Source organism: Varanus komodoensis, unplaced genomic scaffold (assembly GCF_004798865.1).
Source record: "Varanus komodoensis strain SLA01 unplaced genomic scaffold, ASM479886v1 scaffold7_1, whole genome shotgun sequence".
Lineage (NCBI taxonomy): Eukaryota > Metazoa > Chordata > Lepidosauria > Squamata > Varanidae > Varanus > Varanus komodoensis.
Window position 1 is genome coordinate 13,131,331 of NW_025336479.1, and position 18,098 is coordinate 13,149,428.

The 18,098-nt window shown below is 40.9% G+C and overlaps 1 protein-coding gene across 5 annotated transcripts; it reads left to right on the plus strand.

Annotated features, from left to right (window-relative positions):
• The first annotated feature begins 648 nt into the window (after positions 1-648).
• TTC1 (tetratricopeptide repeat domain 1) lies at positions 649-16,451 on the plus strand. 5 transcript variants are annotated; one of them, XM_044453560.1, is made up of 8 exons: positions 649-665; positions 1,916-2,249; positions 4,748-4,808; positions 8,790-8,902; positions 10,200-10,236; positions 11,361-11,509; positions 13,231-13,285; positions 15,897-16,451. In XM_044453560.1, exons 2-8 carry the CDS (start codon positions 1,938-1,940, stop codon positions 16,028-16,030), a joined length of 861 nt encoding a protein of 286 aa, XP_044309495.1. In that variant the 5' UTR covers positions 649-665; positions 1,916-1,937; the 3' UTR covers positions 16,031-16,451. The 5 variants fall into 5 exon arrangements, with proteins under 5 accessions (XP_044309495.1, XP_044309494.1, XP_044309493.1 ...); XM_044453559.1 differs by having other exon boundaries at positions 659-702; XM_044453558.1 differs by lacking the exon at positions 649-665 and adding an exon at positions 672-743.
• The last annotated feature ends 1,647 nt before the right edge of the window (positions 16,452-18,098 follow it).

Sequence of the window (18,098 nt, forward strand, 5' to 3'; positions counted from 1 at the left end):
CACCATCCATTGTACAGAGGTCGTTTGCTTGTTTTTTCGAGGGGAAACCGCTCAGAGGGCATGCCGTTGTACAGCAGCTGTCCTTTTTGAAGAGTAGCGCCCCTTAAATTCTTGCTTGCTCACCGCTTTTGGAGAGCCAGAACCATTTCAAGGAAGAGGTATGTAAGGAGCAACCTTAAGCACTCACACGCATCATGAATCGCCCTAGCCCAGGCATAGCAAGAACTACTGCCCATCTTTCCTGCCTTTCCCACCGACGGCTGCAATCGGAAAAACACTCTTACTAGGTGTTTTACTAAGCCCACGAGACGCGGCGAAACTTGATCGTAAAGAAGCAGCCACGCCAGGGCAACTACAGCTCCGTCTGCTACACTAACCAGCCTCCAGCCAAACGAGCAATTACCAAAGCAGCACCGCACGCGACAGGCGACGAAGGCTTCAAAACGCAGCCTTGGCTTCCGTGTTTTGATGCCCCGCCTCCCCCACGGCGATTGGCTCCTTCCAAAGACTGGCACATGACGACACCGCGGCTTCTTGCCCGCACACGCCTGACCCAACTTTTGCTTTGGCTTTTGGAATCGCCCGCGGTCTTCGCTGCTCATTGGCTGGGAGGGAGACAGGAAATGGCCTGTCAGCGGAAGGTGCAGGGGGAGGAAGTAGTTACGGTAAGCGGAGCCGAGCTGAACTGGGGCCCGAGCCTGAGTAGGTGTGGGCCTGGCGAGCGAGCCAGGCAGAGGAACTGTGTATGTCTCTGTGTGGGTGGCACTGAGGGGTTGGGAAGCTCTCGAAGGCAAAGGGGCTTCGACGAGCCTTGGTAGCGCATATAGCCAAGAGAGGCATACTTGGATGTCATGGGAATAATATGACTTGCCAGAGGAACCAGGAGTCTGCAGTAACGAGTCTAAGAGTATGCTTCCCACTTGGGATGTGAGACACTACTCGCTTCAAGCCCTGGAGAAGTGGGGATGTGGGTGCGGGGGTGAGGAAGGGAGAGAGGTTCCTAAAATGTGAGGCATGATGTAAATGCATTTGCCATTAAGCAAATAAAATATTTGGAAGTGGGGAGACATAATTCATTGGTATACTCTGTGGATGCATGAGTATACCAATTAAACTGTCGATTTAATTGTGGTTATCTTTGGTAGGAGAAAGGGTTGGAGACTAGCTGTTTGAGTAGAAATATTGTGCTGGGTGGATGCATGGTCTGAATCAATATAAGGCAGCTTTATGTTTCGAATTTTCAGTGACAGAGGAAGTTGCAGCAATGACAGTATTCTGTCATGTTGACTGCAACAAAAGATGTGTGATTGCTATTCAAAACGACTAAGCATATGCCCTAGTAGTACGATGATAGGAAGTCATTATTTGGTTGCAACTTAGCTGTCATTGATAATTTTAAAATACTGACATCATTTATTTGAAGAATTTCTGCTCTGCCCTTCAGCTATCAAGTTTCCCAGAGTGGCATAAAGCTTATTCTTAGTATACCCTAAGTATTCCATTGTTAGTATAGTATAAGTAGGGATGAGACTAATGGTTTGGTCCTTGATGGAATTTTCAGTGCAACTTATGAAGCAACTTTGATTAGGGTGAACTGTGACTGTAGTGCCCATGCAGGTGAATGGAATTAGTTATTGCTAATTCTTTGACTAATCCTTAGTCATTTTGATTTGTACTGATAATAATGGACAAACCTGGTATATTTTCCTTATTATAGTGAAATTTGCATAAAACCCTATTTTATAGGTAAGCCTGCTTCATAGAATATGGTTATAAGAATGATGAAGTAGTCTTATATGTAAGTGGTTCAAATATCATTTTTTAAGAAACTTTATAAGTAGGTGTTTCAGACTGTCAGCATTATTTTTAGGATGCCTGTTGATGTATGTAATTGTTATTTTTTTAACTTGGGCAGATAATCACTTAGCAGGCTCAACATGGAGTCTGAAGATGCTGTGTCTCCTGAAAAATTAGTTGAGAATTTGAAGCTCTCAGAAGAACAAAGGAATCCTCCAGAATTTGATTGCAATAGTGCATCTATCCCCCAAATTGATAAAGAAGGGGTAAGTCAGTTGCGTGACTCAGCCAAAGAAGATGATGATCTCTTCCATGACTGTAATGATTCCTTTGAATTGGGAGGAGCAGAAGAGAATCACAACAGTGAAGGTGATGCTTCAGCAAATCCAGAAGATCCAGATGAAAATTACCTATTAGAAATGGAGAAAAACATGCCAGAGGAAGAAAAGCAGGTATGCTACAATAAAAACACATTACAGACAGTTGCATGCACTTTGTAGTTATCTTGGATTCTTGAGTATGTTAATCTCTTCCAGACTCTTAAATTCAATTCAGTGCAATTTGTTTTGCTTGCACATTGTCTAATTTCAGTTCAGCGCAACAGCTGAAAGTTAAATCTCAGGTTGTACTGCTTAGTGGGCAAGAACTTTGAATATAGAGAAGATTGCTCTCGCAGAGTGATATTCCTGAACAGAGGTCCTTATATAGTTATTATAAGAGGCATGCCTATTCTTCTTTGGACTTTTATTGTCTAGACTTCGTCCCTTTTTTCAAGCATTCATTTGGCATCAGGTGTATCCATCTAAAATAGAATAAACATTTAAGGCTTTTTGTTAAGCTGCTTGTTCAACAAAAGGACCAGTGTTTCTATCAAGCAGCTTTCAAGTGCAATGTGTGAGGAAAGGTGAATTCTGAGGTTCTAATTACTGTTACATAAAGAATTCATAAAGATGTTTAAAAATGCTTAGTAGGTTTTAGGGTTGCTATCTTGAGACATGATCAAGCTATTCATGTGTAAACACTATTTATTTCTCTTTATTTTAATGTGGGTTGATGTGCAATAGTGACTCAGCAAATTCTGTTGCAAGGTTTTTGTTTTGCACTTGAACAAAATTACCTTTTTCATTAAACTATCAAGCAACTTCTGTCCAATAAAACTGAATTCCTGGCTTCTAAAATACTCAAAATAAGCAAATGTGTTTATTTGTCTTGCACAATTCTAAATCAGTTAGTCATTGGGAAGAGGAAGAAGATGTGCAGGGTACTTTTATTCTGCCACTGGAATTCCTACACCCTTTACTGTGTCTTAGCCATGGATAAGAGGAAAAAATATTCTTAGGGAGTCACAGTTTTGTTCCATTTGTTGCTGCAATTTTTTCATTCTCATCTTTCCTGTATTCTGTTTCTTTTAAATTACCAACAATATACACCATTAAATGTTGTGTACAAACAACCAGTGAATGTTTGCTGTATTTGGGTGAGGAGGAGTAGAGAAAACCCCTTCTTGACCCTTACTCCTCTGAAAAGAAGCCAAATGGTTAAAGCAGTAATATATGGCTTGAATTGCATCCTTAATCTTACTTGCTGGGACATGTGCTTCTGTTTTGTTTGGTGTTTTTTATAGAGATTTTCCACATTTAAAATCTGCAAAGTGTTTTGGTAAATGCTTTAGAAGTATTAAGAGCATTGAAATGAAATTGAACTTCCAGATGACTGCTATCTTGGTAGTAAGCTCAGTCCTGTGTTGTGGATTGTTTTGGGGCAGGCTTATAAGTGATGTTGTTTCATAGGCCTGTTGCCTTGCAAGCCCTCTTGCTGGTTGAACTCTTATGATGTCACAGAGCCTGAGCTAGGAGGGTGGAATAAGGACAGGGGCCCAGATGGTTGGGAATCTGGCTGTTATGGATGTGAGGATAAAAGGTTGGGAGGGAGGGAGGGACCTGAGGGAATGAAGGGAGTAGATATTATAGCCCTCTAAGAGGAATTGAAGGCCAATGGAAAGAGTAGGTGATCAAGGGAAAGAGGTTTGGAGAGTTCAGGCCGTGAGAGAACAACAAAAGAGGCCACAGGTGTTCATGGCTAGACATCTTCCTGTCTGCAACTTATGGCTTGAGTTCCAGTGATTCCATAGGATAGTAAAGGTTGGAAAATTGTAAACAGACCCCCTTTGGGATAGGAAAGTATGTGATGTTTGTAGTAAGTAAAGCGAAATGACTGGAAGGCATTCTGTAAAGTTTTTTTTCCATGAATGCTAACTGGTTCTTATCTTGCAAAAGTGCAAATAGAAGAAATAGTTATAGACATCAGTGAACATGAAGCTGAATGACCTTTGGAGATTCTTTCTTGTGTAATAGATCATAGTTACTTTCATTCATTTTTCTAGTGACTGATGAATATTCTTTGTGGTAGTCTTTGGAGCTCCAGAATTATGTTCAAATCATCTCTCTGCTTTGTTTGAAGATGTCAGCATGCATTGGCCCCAGTGCCTCATCAGTAAAATGTGAAGGATCTTTTCTCACAGGAAAGCATGCATGATAAGCATTAGTAAAGGTTTCTGAATGGTATTATTATAAGCGTTCTTCCTTGTGCGAGATGGATGTTCAGCCTTCCATATAAGCTAGGCAAAGGAAATTGCCATAGTTCAGATTACTATTATTAATTAAACTCAAGTGTTGCTTCCTGTTACAAAGAGCAATCTCAGAGCAACTGAAAACACAAATACAGAAAACCATAATTAATGTATCAGAAGAAAGCAAAAATCAATGTAAACCATGATTAGTACAATAAAACGTACATACATAATACACAGTCAGTACAAATATGAAAAGTGTTCATATGCAGTTCAGCTTAGAATTACAGTTCCTTCTAATTGCAGGTTTTATTAAACTATTGCCATCATATTTGTTCACTTGAAATAAATGTATTAGAAGTAGTATTGTCTGTATTGCAGAGGAGAAGAGATGAGAGCACAAAATTAAAAGAAGAAGGAAATGAACAATTTAAGAAAGGAGGTAAGCAAGCTACTTAGTATAATTAAGCTAAGGTTAGTGCTATCAAATGATGCTTAACCACTATGCAAAAATATACCATATGTATTACACTGATGATAACCAACTTTTGGATTTCCAGTTTTACCACCACCTCTATTATCCTCAAGTCACTTGGCAGTGGTCAGAGATGGAATTTCACATAATTTGCAGCCCTTATGGAAATTTAATGGATGTTGGTTTTGAAAAGGGACATTTGGAATAGTTTTACCTGGACTCTTTAAAATTGTACATCTGTATTTAGGAATCTTCTTTTAGGGATTCTCACAGTTAAAATTTATACTTTCTTTCCAAAGTATGTAGAGCAAAATTCTTTCATGTGTTTCTAGTAGGCCTGAACACTATATTTTAATTCTTGAGAAAGTTTCTTCCCATTATGAGAATAGAAGAATGTCTCTTTACAGAAATTAGCCATTGTTCCAACTCCTAGTACCTTCTATAAGTAGAGAATGCAAACTCCCTCTCCTCCTGACTTCTTCCCATCCTCTATCTTGCATCTCTTCATGACTAAAATCCCTTTTTCCCTGCATGTCTCACTCCTTTGCCATGATCATGCTCATACTCCAGCAACACAGGAGATAATTTGTCTTTTATTACATTCCAGCAGAAATAAGTTTTCTGAGCTCTTTTTAGTTTTCCTTGTTAGAGTTATTTCTCAAAGACAAATAAAAACACAATTGATGCAAAAAAAGTATTTTCCTTTAAGTGCAGGGCCTGGGGAAGGGATTGAGAGAAGACTTGGGAGCAAGCAACACAGAATGACAAATAAAGATGGTGGAAATGAAGCCCTTGGAGTAAAATGTTTTAAAAGATTGAAAATGTTGGTGCCTGCTTCATCAGTCTTGCAATTGCCTGCCTGAGCAGGGCATCAGAGGATTAATGTAATAGCAGTCAATTGTAACAAGCTGCCCCGGTTTAAACAAGTGTAGCTGGCAGCATTTTGTTGTAATATGCAAAGCTGTTCATGAGTCATGCCTTCCATTTATGCCCTTTCCCTGCATTAGCTTCTTTCTCTTTCTCCTCCTTCCGCCATCATGTAGTGATTGTTTCTCAGTGCCTCTTAAGTTGTTTCAATGTTTGTTTTCTCCTATCCCCACTTGAGGTTTTTTTTTAATTGTTTGGTACTTTATCTGTTTATTGTACAGCTTAAAAGTTTGGTAACCAAATTTCTCTGAGCAATGGATAATACATTATAACATTAAAATAAAAATTAAACCAGTCTAAACCATCAGGAAAGAATAAAACCATCACACCAGCATAGAACCAGCAGCTGACTATGTTGCTAAATACAGTTCTTTAAATGCCTGGGACCATAAAAAGGCTTTCACGTGATTTCAAAAAGTCCACTGTCCACTCTCTGGGGAGGCCCTGGTACCACCACTGGAGGGGCCCTGTTTCTTTACTTGGCAGTCGCACATGGAGAAAAGACTCAAACCGACTATCTTAATGTTCAGGTAGATAAATTTGAGAACTTTGAAGTTCCCTTATGTTTGCTTCTATCTCCCTCTTGTGTGTGGACTATGCCATTTTGGCAATTTAAGGACTGTCAGCTTGGGAATGAATTGTTATACGTTTTGACTGCCCTTGGGACCTAGCCAAATATTCTGCTTCCCATGACTCCACCTCCTGCCCCCTGTAAAGGAAGGGGCAGGGTCTTGCTTATGGTCAAACTATGCTCAAGTCTCTGCCTGCTTTTCCACCCCCAAACTGCATAGCAGAATGAGGTCTTATGCCTGATGTTCTGAGTCTCAGATGCAGAGAGCAGAGGGAAATACTGTTTCTAAATATGTCCAAGACTCCATCCTTATCCTTCCCTAGCTTTGGGAGGACCATGGCAATTTCCACTCGCTAAAAAGATGTGCTTGCAATGGTGGATGGCGTTTTAAACCCCTAGCTATTACTGTTGGTTTCTCTTTGTCTGTGTAGAATTAGATACATGCCAGCAGTTTTAAAAAATGGTAAAATTCCAATTCTTCTGTACCCTGCTCATCAGAATTAAGATCCTGTTTTCCATCATGAGCATATTTGTGGAGTCCTCATTTTTGCATATCTTATCTGTTATGTGCTTTACCAACTTTTCAGAAGGCCATTAAAAACATTTTACCTCTGACTTGCAGACTATAATAGTTCATAATATATTATGATATGATTAACACTGAAGTTCTAGAAGGAGCACAGATGTGCTTTCTATTTATTCCTAATGATTATTGCTAGAATTGCAGTATTTTGTATTAAGAGGTATTTCTTATCCTATGATATGTTTTATTTACATTTTGCCTTATTTCCAGGTTACAAATGGCTTAAAATGGCAGGTTATTCTGTATTTTTAAAAGGAAAAACCCAAATAATTCCAAGAACAGCCCCTTCCCCGCCCCAAATCTAAAACAAAACAGAAAGCAGACAATTGTTTTGATTGAGTCTAACTCCATCAGAAAAACAGAAGAATGAGCAGCTATCTTTTCTCTGGCCAGTAGGAACACAGTGTTGCGCTTGTCTTTTCCTTGCTAATGAATTTCTTGCTGGTTGAGAGTCTAAGATCCCAGCAGTTTTTGGTTCACTGGCCAGTGGATGTGAGCAAGCTGATGCCAGCTAGTCATGAGTAACTGTGTAGGGTCTTTCTGTTGATATGTTTTGTCCATGATCTTCATTGTTTCAGTTGCAGTCTTGAAAAATGCTTCTGTGAGCACCAAGCTGCACAAGGAAATGGATGGAGGGGTGTATACAGTTAGAACGTAACTTTAGAGCCAAAGAGCTTTGCAGGATCAGACTAAAGGTCTACTTTGCCCAGCATTCTCTTCCTACAGTGGCCAGCCGAATGCCTCTTGGGAAGCCCACAAGCCGGACAGAAGTGCACCTACAGCCTTTTGCTCATGTTCGTCAGCAACTCGCGCTGGGGGCGAAGGGACATACGGCCTCTGACACCGGAGATAACATATGACCATCGAGACTAGTAGCCATTAGGAGCTTTATCCTCCACAACTTTGCCTATTCTCCATTTAGAGTCATTCATTTTGGTAGCCATCACTACATCATGTGCCAGTAAATCCCAAAGTTTAAACACTGTGCTGTGTAAAAAAATACTTCCTTCAATCTCTCCTGGATCTTCCACCATTCAGCTTCATTAGATGGCCTAAAACTTTCTCCCTGTCCACTTTCTCTAAGCTATGTATAATTTTGTATTCTTTTATTATGCTTATTCACCCTTTTTCAAAGTTAGGTTCACTCATGATGCATTTTTAATTGGCACAAACTATGATCTTAAAGAACAGAGTCTTTCATATGTCTTCTATAAAATTTGACCCTCTGTAAAAGTTTTTCTCTGCTGCTTGTATAGAAGGGCAAAAAAGGCAAATAGGTGGGAACTTCAGGTGGTTTCGGTAATGTGTGGCTCGCTTCATTCAAGGTGATTGATTGTTGACAGGAACTCTGAATGAATTCTACCCATTTTTGTGCTACCTTCTGCTTCGTCCTGGAATACATGAGTCACCTTTCAGATCACATTTTAAATGACAAATGTGCTTGCTGGAAATGAGTTACTTGAAGAACAACAATTCACCGATAACCATGAGCAAGAAATGAATACATTCTGTGTTGCTCAGAGATATACACATAAACAGTTCAAAAGTTGAGATACCGCTTTTCTCCCAGGCCTGATTAATCGTATCAGTTGAACATTCTAAGCTCAGTGGCCACATTTCAATGCAGAGTTAAACGCACTGAAATCCACTGAAATCAATACTCTTAAATGTGCTAAGGTCTGTGCGAGATTTCAGTCAATGTTTTCCAAGGAAATGTACCAGTTTTGCACTGTGTTCATCCTTTTAAGCAGGACAATGGTGCTGCTAATAGCTATGGGATTATCTTGTTGTCACAGATTGAGTCTGCAGCTTAAAGCAAACTGCAGTGTTGCTCTCTTCCATTGTAACATTTCATTTTAAACTTTAGACTATAAAGAAGCTGAAGATTCTTATGCAAAAGCCCTGCAAGTTTGTCCAGCCTGTTGTAGCACAGAGAGATCCATTTTGTACTCCAATAGAGCTGCTGCAAGAATGAAGCAGGTAACACTCATTTCCAAGATGCTCAATTGGCAAAAACTGACGTGTCAGCTTTCCTGCTTATTCTGTTTTTCAAGTTTAGATAAAATAGGTACTTTGCAGCTTAAGTCATTATTGCCAGTGTAACTCGTTCCTGGAGAGGATGGGAGAAAATGTGAATAGGAAAAGTGAAACCAGGCAGACGTAGCAACACTGTCCATATTCAGGCTTGAACGAGTCTGCCCACACCATGGCCACAGCCAGTCCTCTTCTTGGAAGCTGTGGAGATTGATGGAGCTTGGGCAGTTGCACAGTTGCCCACTTCTCCAGCTGCAAGACTGGAAAGGAGACTGGGGGAAGCCTGGGCCATCAGGGGCAAATTGCCCTCGTGCAAACGCGCCCCAGCAGCGGGGACTGACTGCTGCTCCCTGCCAGCTTCTCCTTTGGTTAGGCAGAAAGGGAATGTTGAATGCTGCTGCTGACAAGTGTTGCAGCTTGTGTCGAGCGGTGGCACCCAGCCATGCTTGCTGCCGTCTCTCATGGCTTTCACTTGGGAAAGGCCGGCTGGCACATGGTGTTTGCCTGTACAAGAACCTTGAATAACCGTACCCTGAAGGAACTGCTATTAGCTCTCAAAAGAAGGCTTGCAAAAGCCAGCTGGACAGTCAGCTCTTGCAATTTCTGGGGGCTGGGGGAGGATTAGATGCAGCAAAAAAAGCCACAGTAAATCTGGAATGGTTCATGATCTGGAGGGAAGGGAGAGCCAGTGCCAGCTGCTCCCATGTGCTGCTTTAGGGCAGCAAGTACTGACAGATGCCTGAGTATCTTTGAGAAAAGCTGCAAGGGGACCTTGCCACTCTTACCAAACAAATAGCTAGCAGATTCCTGATACCCACAAGGCACGTGGTGTTTGCCTGTACAGGAGAGTGGCTAGAAGGTATACCAACAACTGTGAATAACTGAGTTTCAACATGGTGTATTACAGTTATGGTTTCCTGGCATTTGCAAATATTTTTGCACTGATGTTGCATCTAATATATGCATTGATTTTCCAGAAAATAGAAAACCATTAGTTCAGATTGCCCTGTGAACACTTTAGTGTATTTGCATAATGTGGCTTTCTTTGTAGGAGAACTTGCCCACAAATGCCAAGCATTCTTTCCTTAGCTTCTGGTTTAACTAGCCTCCCCTCTTCTCTTTCTGGAGTAAGGTATCCAGAATATGCATTTTCATGCTGTAAAAGTTTAGCTTTGATTAAGTGTCTCTAGATTTTCATGAATGCGAGAAAAATATTTGGTGTCACATGTTCTCTCCTTTCTAGGACAAAAAAGAAACTGCTATAAAAGACTGCAGCAAAGGTACCGTTTTCCTGTTTTTGTGCTCTTTGTGTTGAGTGTCTGTAACCTTCAGGCTATTATCTAGGGTATTGTGTTTGCTTCTGGATATCAGATATGGGAGGGAATAAAGATAAACTGGCAAATACAGTCTGGTATTGATATATGTGCTTTGAAGGAGGGTGTAGTCTAGCCAGTGACACTGAAGTTCCCCTGCTTCCCCTCCCCCTCCAGTGAATGTGTGCTCAGGTTTGAAATGGTGTGGATGACTGAGAGTAGCAGCATGCCAAGTGCCTGCATGGCTGTTGAGCCCGTCACTGAGGCTTCGGGTGAGAGCAACACTTGTGAATCAGTAACACACGGAAACAAGCTGGTTTGCATTTGTCCTACTCTTAAAGAAGACAGAGGAGGCAGATTAGCTGGGCAGGGTGGAGGAGAAAGAGTGCAGCTGAAGTCAAGTGATTGCCAGGATGTCCAGTGAAATGATTTGGAGCAACAAGTCCGAACAAGTGAAGTGTTTGTCTTACCAGTACAGCCTTCCTAACTGCGAAAAGAATTCGGAATTGGAAAAAGTTGCCTTGGAAATGCCATGCTGCCATGGAGGATTTTAAGGAGCATATTTCTGTGTCCTCTGTTGCTGTAATGGATTAGGCTGTAATCCTAAAGAAATTTTCTAATTGGTTGATTACTTTTATCTTAGGATGGATTGAATGTGGATCAAAACATCAGCTGTGAAAAGATTCAGTTTATACTATCAATGTTTAATCAGATTGGTTATTGATGCTTTGGTTATTTTTAAGAAAATAAGAATGACATTAAATTATAAAACATACTCATTGTAAGTAATTAGCTCTACTCTGTGGCTCAATCCTGTGGATGTATACTCAAAGCCAATCAAGTTAATGGAGGTGCTTGTTGCGTTGCAGCCTTAGGCCTTTAAGTAGCAACAGAGCACAATGATATATTTTAATCACCTAGATTGCTTACTATATAACTTAGCTGTGCATGTCAACAAATGTCAAATGCCGAATCCACTTGAGTAGATACTTATACCCAGGGAAGGGCATACTCAAGAGCAACTTGCTAGGAGTAGATAAAATGTTCCCTACCACCTTGATTATTATTATTGCTTTAATTCTGTTTTCTAGCCCTTGAGTTAAATCCAAACTATATGAAGCCGCTACTGAGGAGGGCAGAACTGTATGAAAAAACAGAAAAGCTGGATGAAGCCTTAGAGGACTACAAAAACATATTAGAAAAAGATCCATCAATGCATCAAGCAAGAGAAGCTTGTATAGTAAGATTTTTTCAAAGAAGGAATGGGTTACACCTGTTGAAAATGCCTTTTAAATCTGAAAGTCATATTGGATATTACCTGGCAGGATGCAGTCTGCAATGCTTTTCAGTCTGGGAAAGCACAGCCAAATGACTTCAGCCCCATTTTTCTGTTTCAGCTGGAAGACCAGAACCAGAAGCTGTGGGAAGGCCAGACAAACAATAAGCTTTTGATTCAAATGTCATCTTTGTGGCCAGATGTGTCATTTTAGATTCAAAAGAAGTTGTTCTGGTTTGATTAAGGATTGGACATGGAGTCCTTGTCAGTCAGTTCCTATTGAATGGGGAGGCACTGCCCATCTGCTTGCATTTTAGAGTTTACTTTACTGTTAAGTGTGTCTTACAGGCATAATTCTCGCGGACCTTTGTACATCCCCATTTGACTGCCCTAGGCTTAACTTCAGTTCTGGGGGACAGTTGATTTGCACACTTTATTCTGGTTCCTGAACTCTGTTAGCTGCCTGTCTTCTCTTTAAGACCATTGGACTTACTGAGAAGAAGTTGCTGGCAAAAGAACCTTCCAGCGTGTGTGCATGCAATATGATTTGACTGCTGGTATTCCATAAACTTCATTCTGCCTACCTAGATGATACCGTCAGTGTACAGTTTTTCTCCTTGCTGGTGGAAACTGAAGCTTTTGACTTTTTCAGATAGAAGCTGGAAGATGCTGGTAAAGTTCAAGTTACAAGTGCAGGGGATTCTTCTTGACCCAGATCAAAAGAGCATTTTGGGGGGGGGGGGGGCTTCAGAGTAGGTGCCCAGGTTGCAAGTGCTTGAAAATATTTCCCCCTTCCAGCTGCATTAACTTGTTGCAGTAATTACTGTGAATGATGAAAGTCTAAATATAGTGAAATTAGTCCAAAGGGTTTTTTTCAGTGTGGATGTATTTCATAATGAGGGTCTATGTGGCTGATAGATTCCTGTAGGGTCTGGGAGTTGATTGTAAAATTCTGTAGATTTTTATATCTAACTTCCCATTGTAGCTTGTGCTTTCATTTCACAAGAAATGTGAACTATTTAAATACTCTGGCAGAGAAGTAAAAGACCTAGAAGCTGGCATGTCACCCAGATGAGGGTTTTCTTTTATTGGGTATTTGCTTCGAGGATTACATTTTATTGTTTCCTAACATACTTAGGAAGTATGTTAGGAAACCACTTTCTTTACAAGTGGTTTTGAAGTTTCTTATACTTTTAAGGCTAGGCACATTCAAGAGGTATCTTCTAACTCTAAATATTATGGCTTTAAAGAAGACAAACCTAGAAAACCTCTAGTGATAAATATTTGAGATGGCATAAGGCATAATCAAAGAAGAAACAGTAGGCAGGATCCATCCCTTCCTATGTGCAACTACAGAGCTATCCTTTCCCACCTTTTCCCAATATGTGTAGTGTTGAGAGTACAGCTGTATGTCTGCATTTTTGGGATTGGAAGCCCCATTAGTGTTTTTGCAGTATTATTTAACTGAGAGAGCACCCAGCTGCTGGATCACCCCCATGAGCTTCCCATGTCAGACAGCGGCCACTTGCATTGAAGTGTGTGTGCTCAAGCTGAGCACTCTTCATGATTGGGCCCTCTGGGCATTTTTACACACTGGATGTGCATCAGACTATGCACAGGAGGTAAGTATAGAGCAACTGTACCAACATGTTCTTTGTATAATTGGTCCTCTGTTTTTGTTTTAGCAACTGCAGAAACAAATAGAAGAACGTAATGAAAAACTGAAGCAAGAGATGTTAGGTAAGTAGTTTTTGTGTCCAGCTTCCTTGTGTAGTCTGTATGTATTGGAATAAAACAAGGTGCCTTTCCTACGCTACCACCTTTGCAGACAAAGAAATGACTTTGGCGTTTCTTTGGGATTCCAAGAAATTAACTTGAACTCTGTGTGTGTTTGAGGAACCAAGCATTTTGGAACTGGTCTCATCCCTCCACCTTCACAAACAGCACATGTATGTGCACGTGGTGTAAAAGCTGTTAGGAACTATATTGTCCTATTGAGTATAAGGATAGCACAGAAGTAGAGATTAGGCACTGGAACCACCTGTTCTAATAGTGCATGTGTGTGTGTGTTCTGTTTTCCCTGCCAGAGCTTTGAGATAGGGGTATTTGCAATGGGTGTACCTGGTCCTAGTAGGGGAAGAAGTAGGGCCCTCTCCATAAATGCAGCCACAAATATGCAGCTTGCACTCAGAGATCACTGCCATGTTGGGATGAGACCTGCCTGAGGAAGCCGTGAGCTGTATATAACTGGCATTGACCTGTGTGTGGAGACATAGTTTTGGTTGTAATTCACACCATATGTGGAGCCAATGTGTTCATGCATACCCAGAAACAAAAGTTTTATGTTACGTTCAGGCATTTGGACAATCTTGGTTTCAGCAAGTGAGCCTTGCTACTAATGTAGAAAATCTCGGTTTCTGATCGTTCCGTCTTGTAATCTGAAAGACGAAATAAACATAGATGAAAAATGATTGGCAAAAACCCCTTGAAACAACACTGGGATTTAGAACTGTTGAACCTCCAGATACCTTTGGAGGGAGAAATTAGGAAAATACCTTGCATGAACCAGTGGGAAATCTTTGCAAATGCTTATGGAAATTTCCAAATAGCTTTTAAAAAATGGAAATGTAACCCATTTGTTTGGGTTTTGTGGCAGCATCTTCTGAGATGTTTTGATAGCATATCCCCCTCTGGATTGTACACAGTGGTCATCACCCATAATGTGAGAGAGAGTTGAGTTGTACCAGTTTTTCTTCAAACACTTGTAGTTCAAAGATACACTGTACAGAGAATTTGCCTCTCTGCATGTGCTGCTGAACACAATAGGTAGTCATTCAAGAAAGTCAGTATCCAGAATACAGAGATCTCGACTTGACTTGCTATGCACTTTTGATAATGCATCATCAGGCTTGCACGGTTTCCTTTGGTGGGATGCCGTGTTTCAGCACCATCACAAGCAAGGAATGGCATATCCTATAATAGGAATTCATCAAAGTTTGCGAGTCTCCAGTGGTGATCCCATGGTTCTCAGGTCTCCCCTGTGGTCCGTTGGTGCCTTAGGTGCTGCCCACTGCCGCCAGGTTTTCTGGACATGGTGCCTTGCACTGCTGTAGCCTGCTGTACTCTGGTGTCTCTCTCAACAGGTTTCCAAGCATGGAGAGGAGAGTCAGTATTGCCCAGAAAGGGGGATTTGGGATGGGAGGTTTAACTACTGCCATCCTTCAGGATCCCTTGCCACTTGAGGTGCTATTAAGCTTTGGGAAAAAATGAATAGCAGTGCAGGGGGAGGGGAGAGATCTTCATGCAGATCACGAAGTGTGCGATGATGGGAAGAGCAGAGGACCCCATGATCTGCCCTGCCCACTGCAAGGATGCTGTCTCTGACCCATGGCCCAGCTCTGTGTGCAGCCTTGAAAGGCGAAGGTGGTGCCTTTGTGAGAGCTGATAAAACTTAAGCAAAAAACATGATTAACACTTCTCTGCTACCTTTCAACTAAGGAAGCTAGGTTTTATTAGTATCTGCACTGCAACACTTTAAGGACAGCAAGGGTGTATGTAACCCAAAACTACTTGCTTTTCTTTCCAGCCATATTTAAATTGTTCTAAACAATATATAACAATGTATTATGTTACTGCATGAAAGCCTATCAATAGTATACTTTAAGCTTAACTGGACTTTGTAAAGAAGGCTAAGTTCTTATTGGCAAGTAGTGGTAAGATGCCTCAACAATAAGATGATTCAAGAGAAAGTCTTCTGCTAGTTCTCTTCTTGAGCATCTGTGCCTGCAGTGCTTTAACTGCAGTCATAGCTGTTTTTCCTAATTCTTAAGCTTCTGGTGCTAGGCCAGTATTGTTTTCAGTTACACAAGCTTTTCTATACAAGCTTGTTTTTATGTGGAACAGGGAATGCTTATTCAACACAGACTTTGCCCTCTTATTTCTTACCCAAAGCTTCCCTTCATTTTGCTACTTTCTAGTCTTCAAGTAGGCCTTAAATGGGCAGCGTTGGGTTTTGATTCTTTGCCTGGTTTGTAGCTTCTTGTTAAAAATCAATCTTGAAGGATACTACTCATTTCTAAACAGGTGCTGTACAGTAGAGGGGTGCAGAAGGTAGTTCTCTAAATATTTTGGGATTCAACTCCCAGAAGCCCCTGTCAGCACAGCTAATGGTCAGGAATGCTGGAGTCGAGATCTAGCTTCTGTGCACCCCTCCTATGGGAGTTACCTTTGGGTTGGCAACTCTTGACCAGTAGGGTAGTCACAGCCACTCTGCGAACTTAACATGTTCCTTCCATGTTTGCAAATCTTGTGTAGTTTCTTCACATATTGGGGGATTTTTTATGTATTGCAGGAAAACTGAAAGATCTTGGGAACTTGGTTCTCCGCCCTTTTGGCCTCTCAACAGAAAATTTCCAGGTGAAACAAGATTCATCAACTGGGTCATACTCAATCAACTTTGTTCAAAATCCGAACAACAACCGATAACATAAACTCAACCCATTTCTGATTTTTAAATATGGACTTGAAACTTAATGGTGTTGTGTTTACAGTGAATGCAGAAGAGATGAATAAACATTTAATGCACAACAGCTTTACATGTCAAGATATTTGAGCATAGTCCTATGCATTTTTCTTCTGTGGGGTACTTTGAACAGGTGTGGACAACAGAGGGAAGAAGTTTGGCCTCTGTGGTAATATTATATGCACTTTATTTTGGCACTCTGCATCTTCCCACTTCTGAGGAAGGGCGAGGGGAGTTTAGCTTTGCTAAATAGAAAAATCCCAGTGCTCCCATACCTGTATTCAAAGCATAACCATTTTGTGTTTTGCAAGCGTGTGAGAGGGCCCCTCTCTCTCTCTGTAGAGAGGATACTTTCATCTGAAGTGTAATAAAACATTGATGCTACCGTGGGCTGCATTTTCTTGCCTTTTTATCCAAAGCATCTGTATTACTGCTTTTCAGATTTCTTGTTAACATGATGTAAAATAGCATGAATTAATGTTAAGTCAGTTGCTTCTATCAAATCTGTGCTTTATGGTACTTCAGTTCTAGCAAGGTCCTAATGCAGAGGTGAGGAACTTTGGTGTGGGGAAAAAGCGTGTCTTTCACAGCTTCTTTACAAGTAAATTTTGTCTCTTTTGATGCTTTGTAGCCACTGTAGCCCCCATTTTCCCTCCAATTTTTGAATAGGGGGATATGCAACCTGTAGGTGGCAGGTTGCCCACCTGTGCTTGAATAGCTGAAGCCATATGATTGGGTTTTGTGAGTGTGTGCATGCATGTTTGGGTGTGTGCTAGGGCCTGGTTGGGCAGATTATAGCAAGCTGCATCAGTGTCCTTACAAAATGGTTGGTAAAACATCTTGATAGGCATGCCATCTTGATAGAAAAGGAAGCTGTATAATTAATTCTCCACCATGTAAAGAACAGTTGTTCCACTCTTAGTATTTTGCACATTGGCTGATGACGCAACTCACAGAACAAAGTATCCTCCTGTGATATCAGATCATAATAGGGAGCTCAAAACCCTGTAACTTAATCAGTGAGCCAAAGCCTAGAGTAAAGTAAAGCAGTAGGCAAAACACTCATAAGTAATAGATTGTTCCCTAATTTCATTATTCTGTTTCAAAAGGATAGGAGGAAAAGATTTTCACCAGGTACTGAAAAATAAAAGATTTGGTTTGCATCCAGTGAGTGCTCTGAAAAGGAGCTATGAAAAATGAGGGGAAGTTAATATCTCTCTTTGAAATAGCTGGAGTCTTGGAAGTGTTGAAAATGTGGAGGACATAATTATCACTTAAAAGCTTACTGTCTGTTGTTGCTGCCTTTTTGGTGCAACAACTTTTGCTGTTTTCCCCTCCATTTCCAGTGATTCTCAGTTGACAACTTAGCAATTGATTGCTAGCAACTGTGTGCAAATAAGCCTATATGTAGTTTTGCCTTGTCAGTTTCTATGTTGGTCACATATTTTTCAGCTTTCTTCAACAGCTGAAACATACAAAAAATTTACCTGGAAGACTATGCATGTCATGCAGCTGTAAGAATATGCTTACAAAAAAAGTAAAGTAATAAAAATTATGAACATTGTTGCACAGTTCTTATAAGCCTAAAAGGTGTCTCAGATTGAGCTTTCTAGGGACTCTGAGTGGGAGGAAGAAATGAAAGGGGCATAGTGGCCAAAGTTGGGAGTGGGAGACAAGATAGGTTCTGTGAGGTACACCGGGCTACTCGCTGGAGAACTGAGGGGGAGAACTTGCCACAGTCATCCAAGTGTTCTACAAACAGCCCACCCTGTGTAACAACTTTGTAGGCTGAATTAGCATATTGTGCAAACCTTAGCCATAGTTGGCACCAGCTGCAGTGGCCATGGAGAGTACGTTATGCTGAGTGCCACCACTGAAAAACACCTAACTTGGGCTGAACACTTGCATTACTGAAAGTGCTGCAGCAGGCATGCAGGCAGTTGACACAGCAATCCTCTGCTTATTTGTTCAGACATACCCTCCAGTGAGAATTATTCCATAGTAACTGTATAAGATTGTCACTGAAGTTTA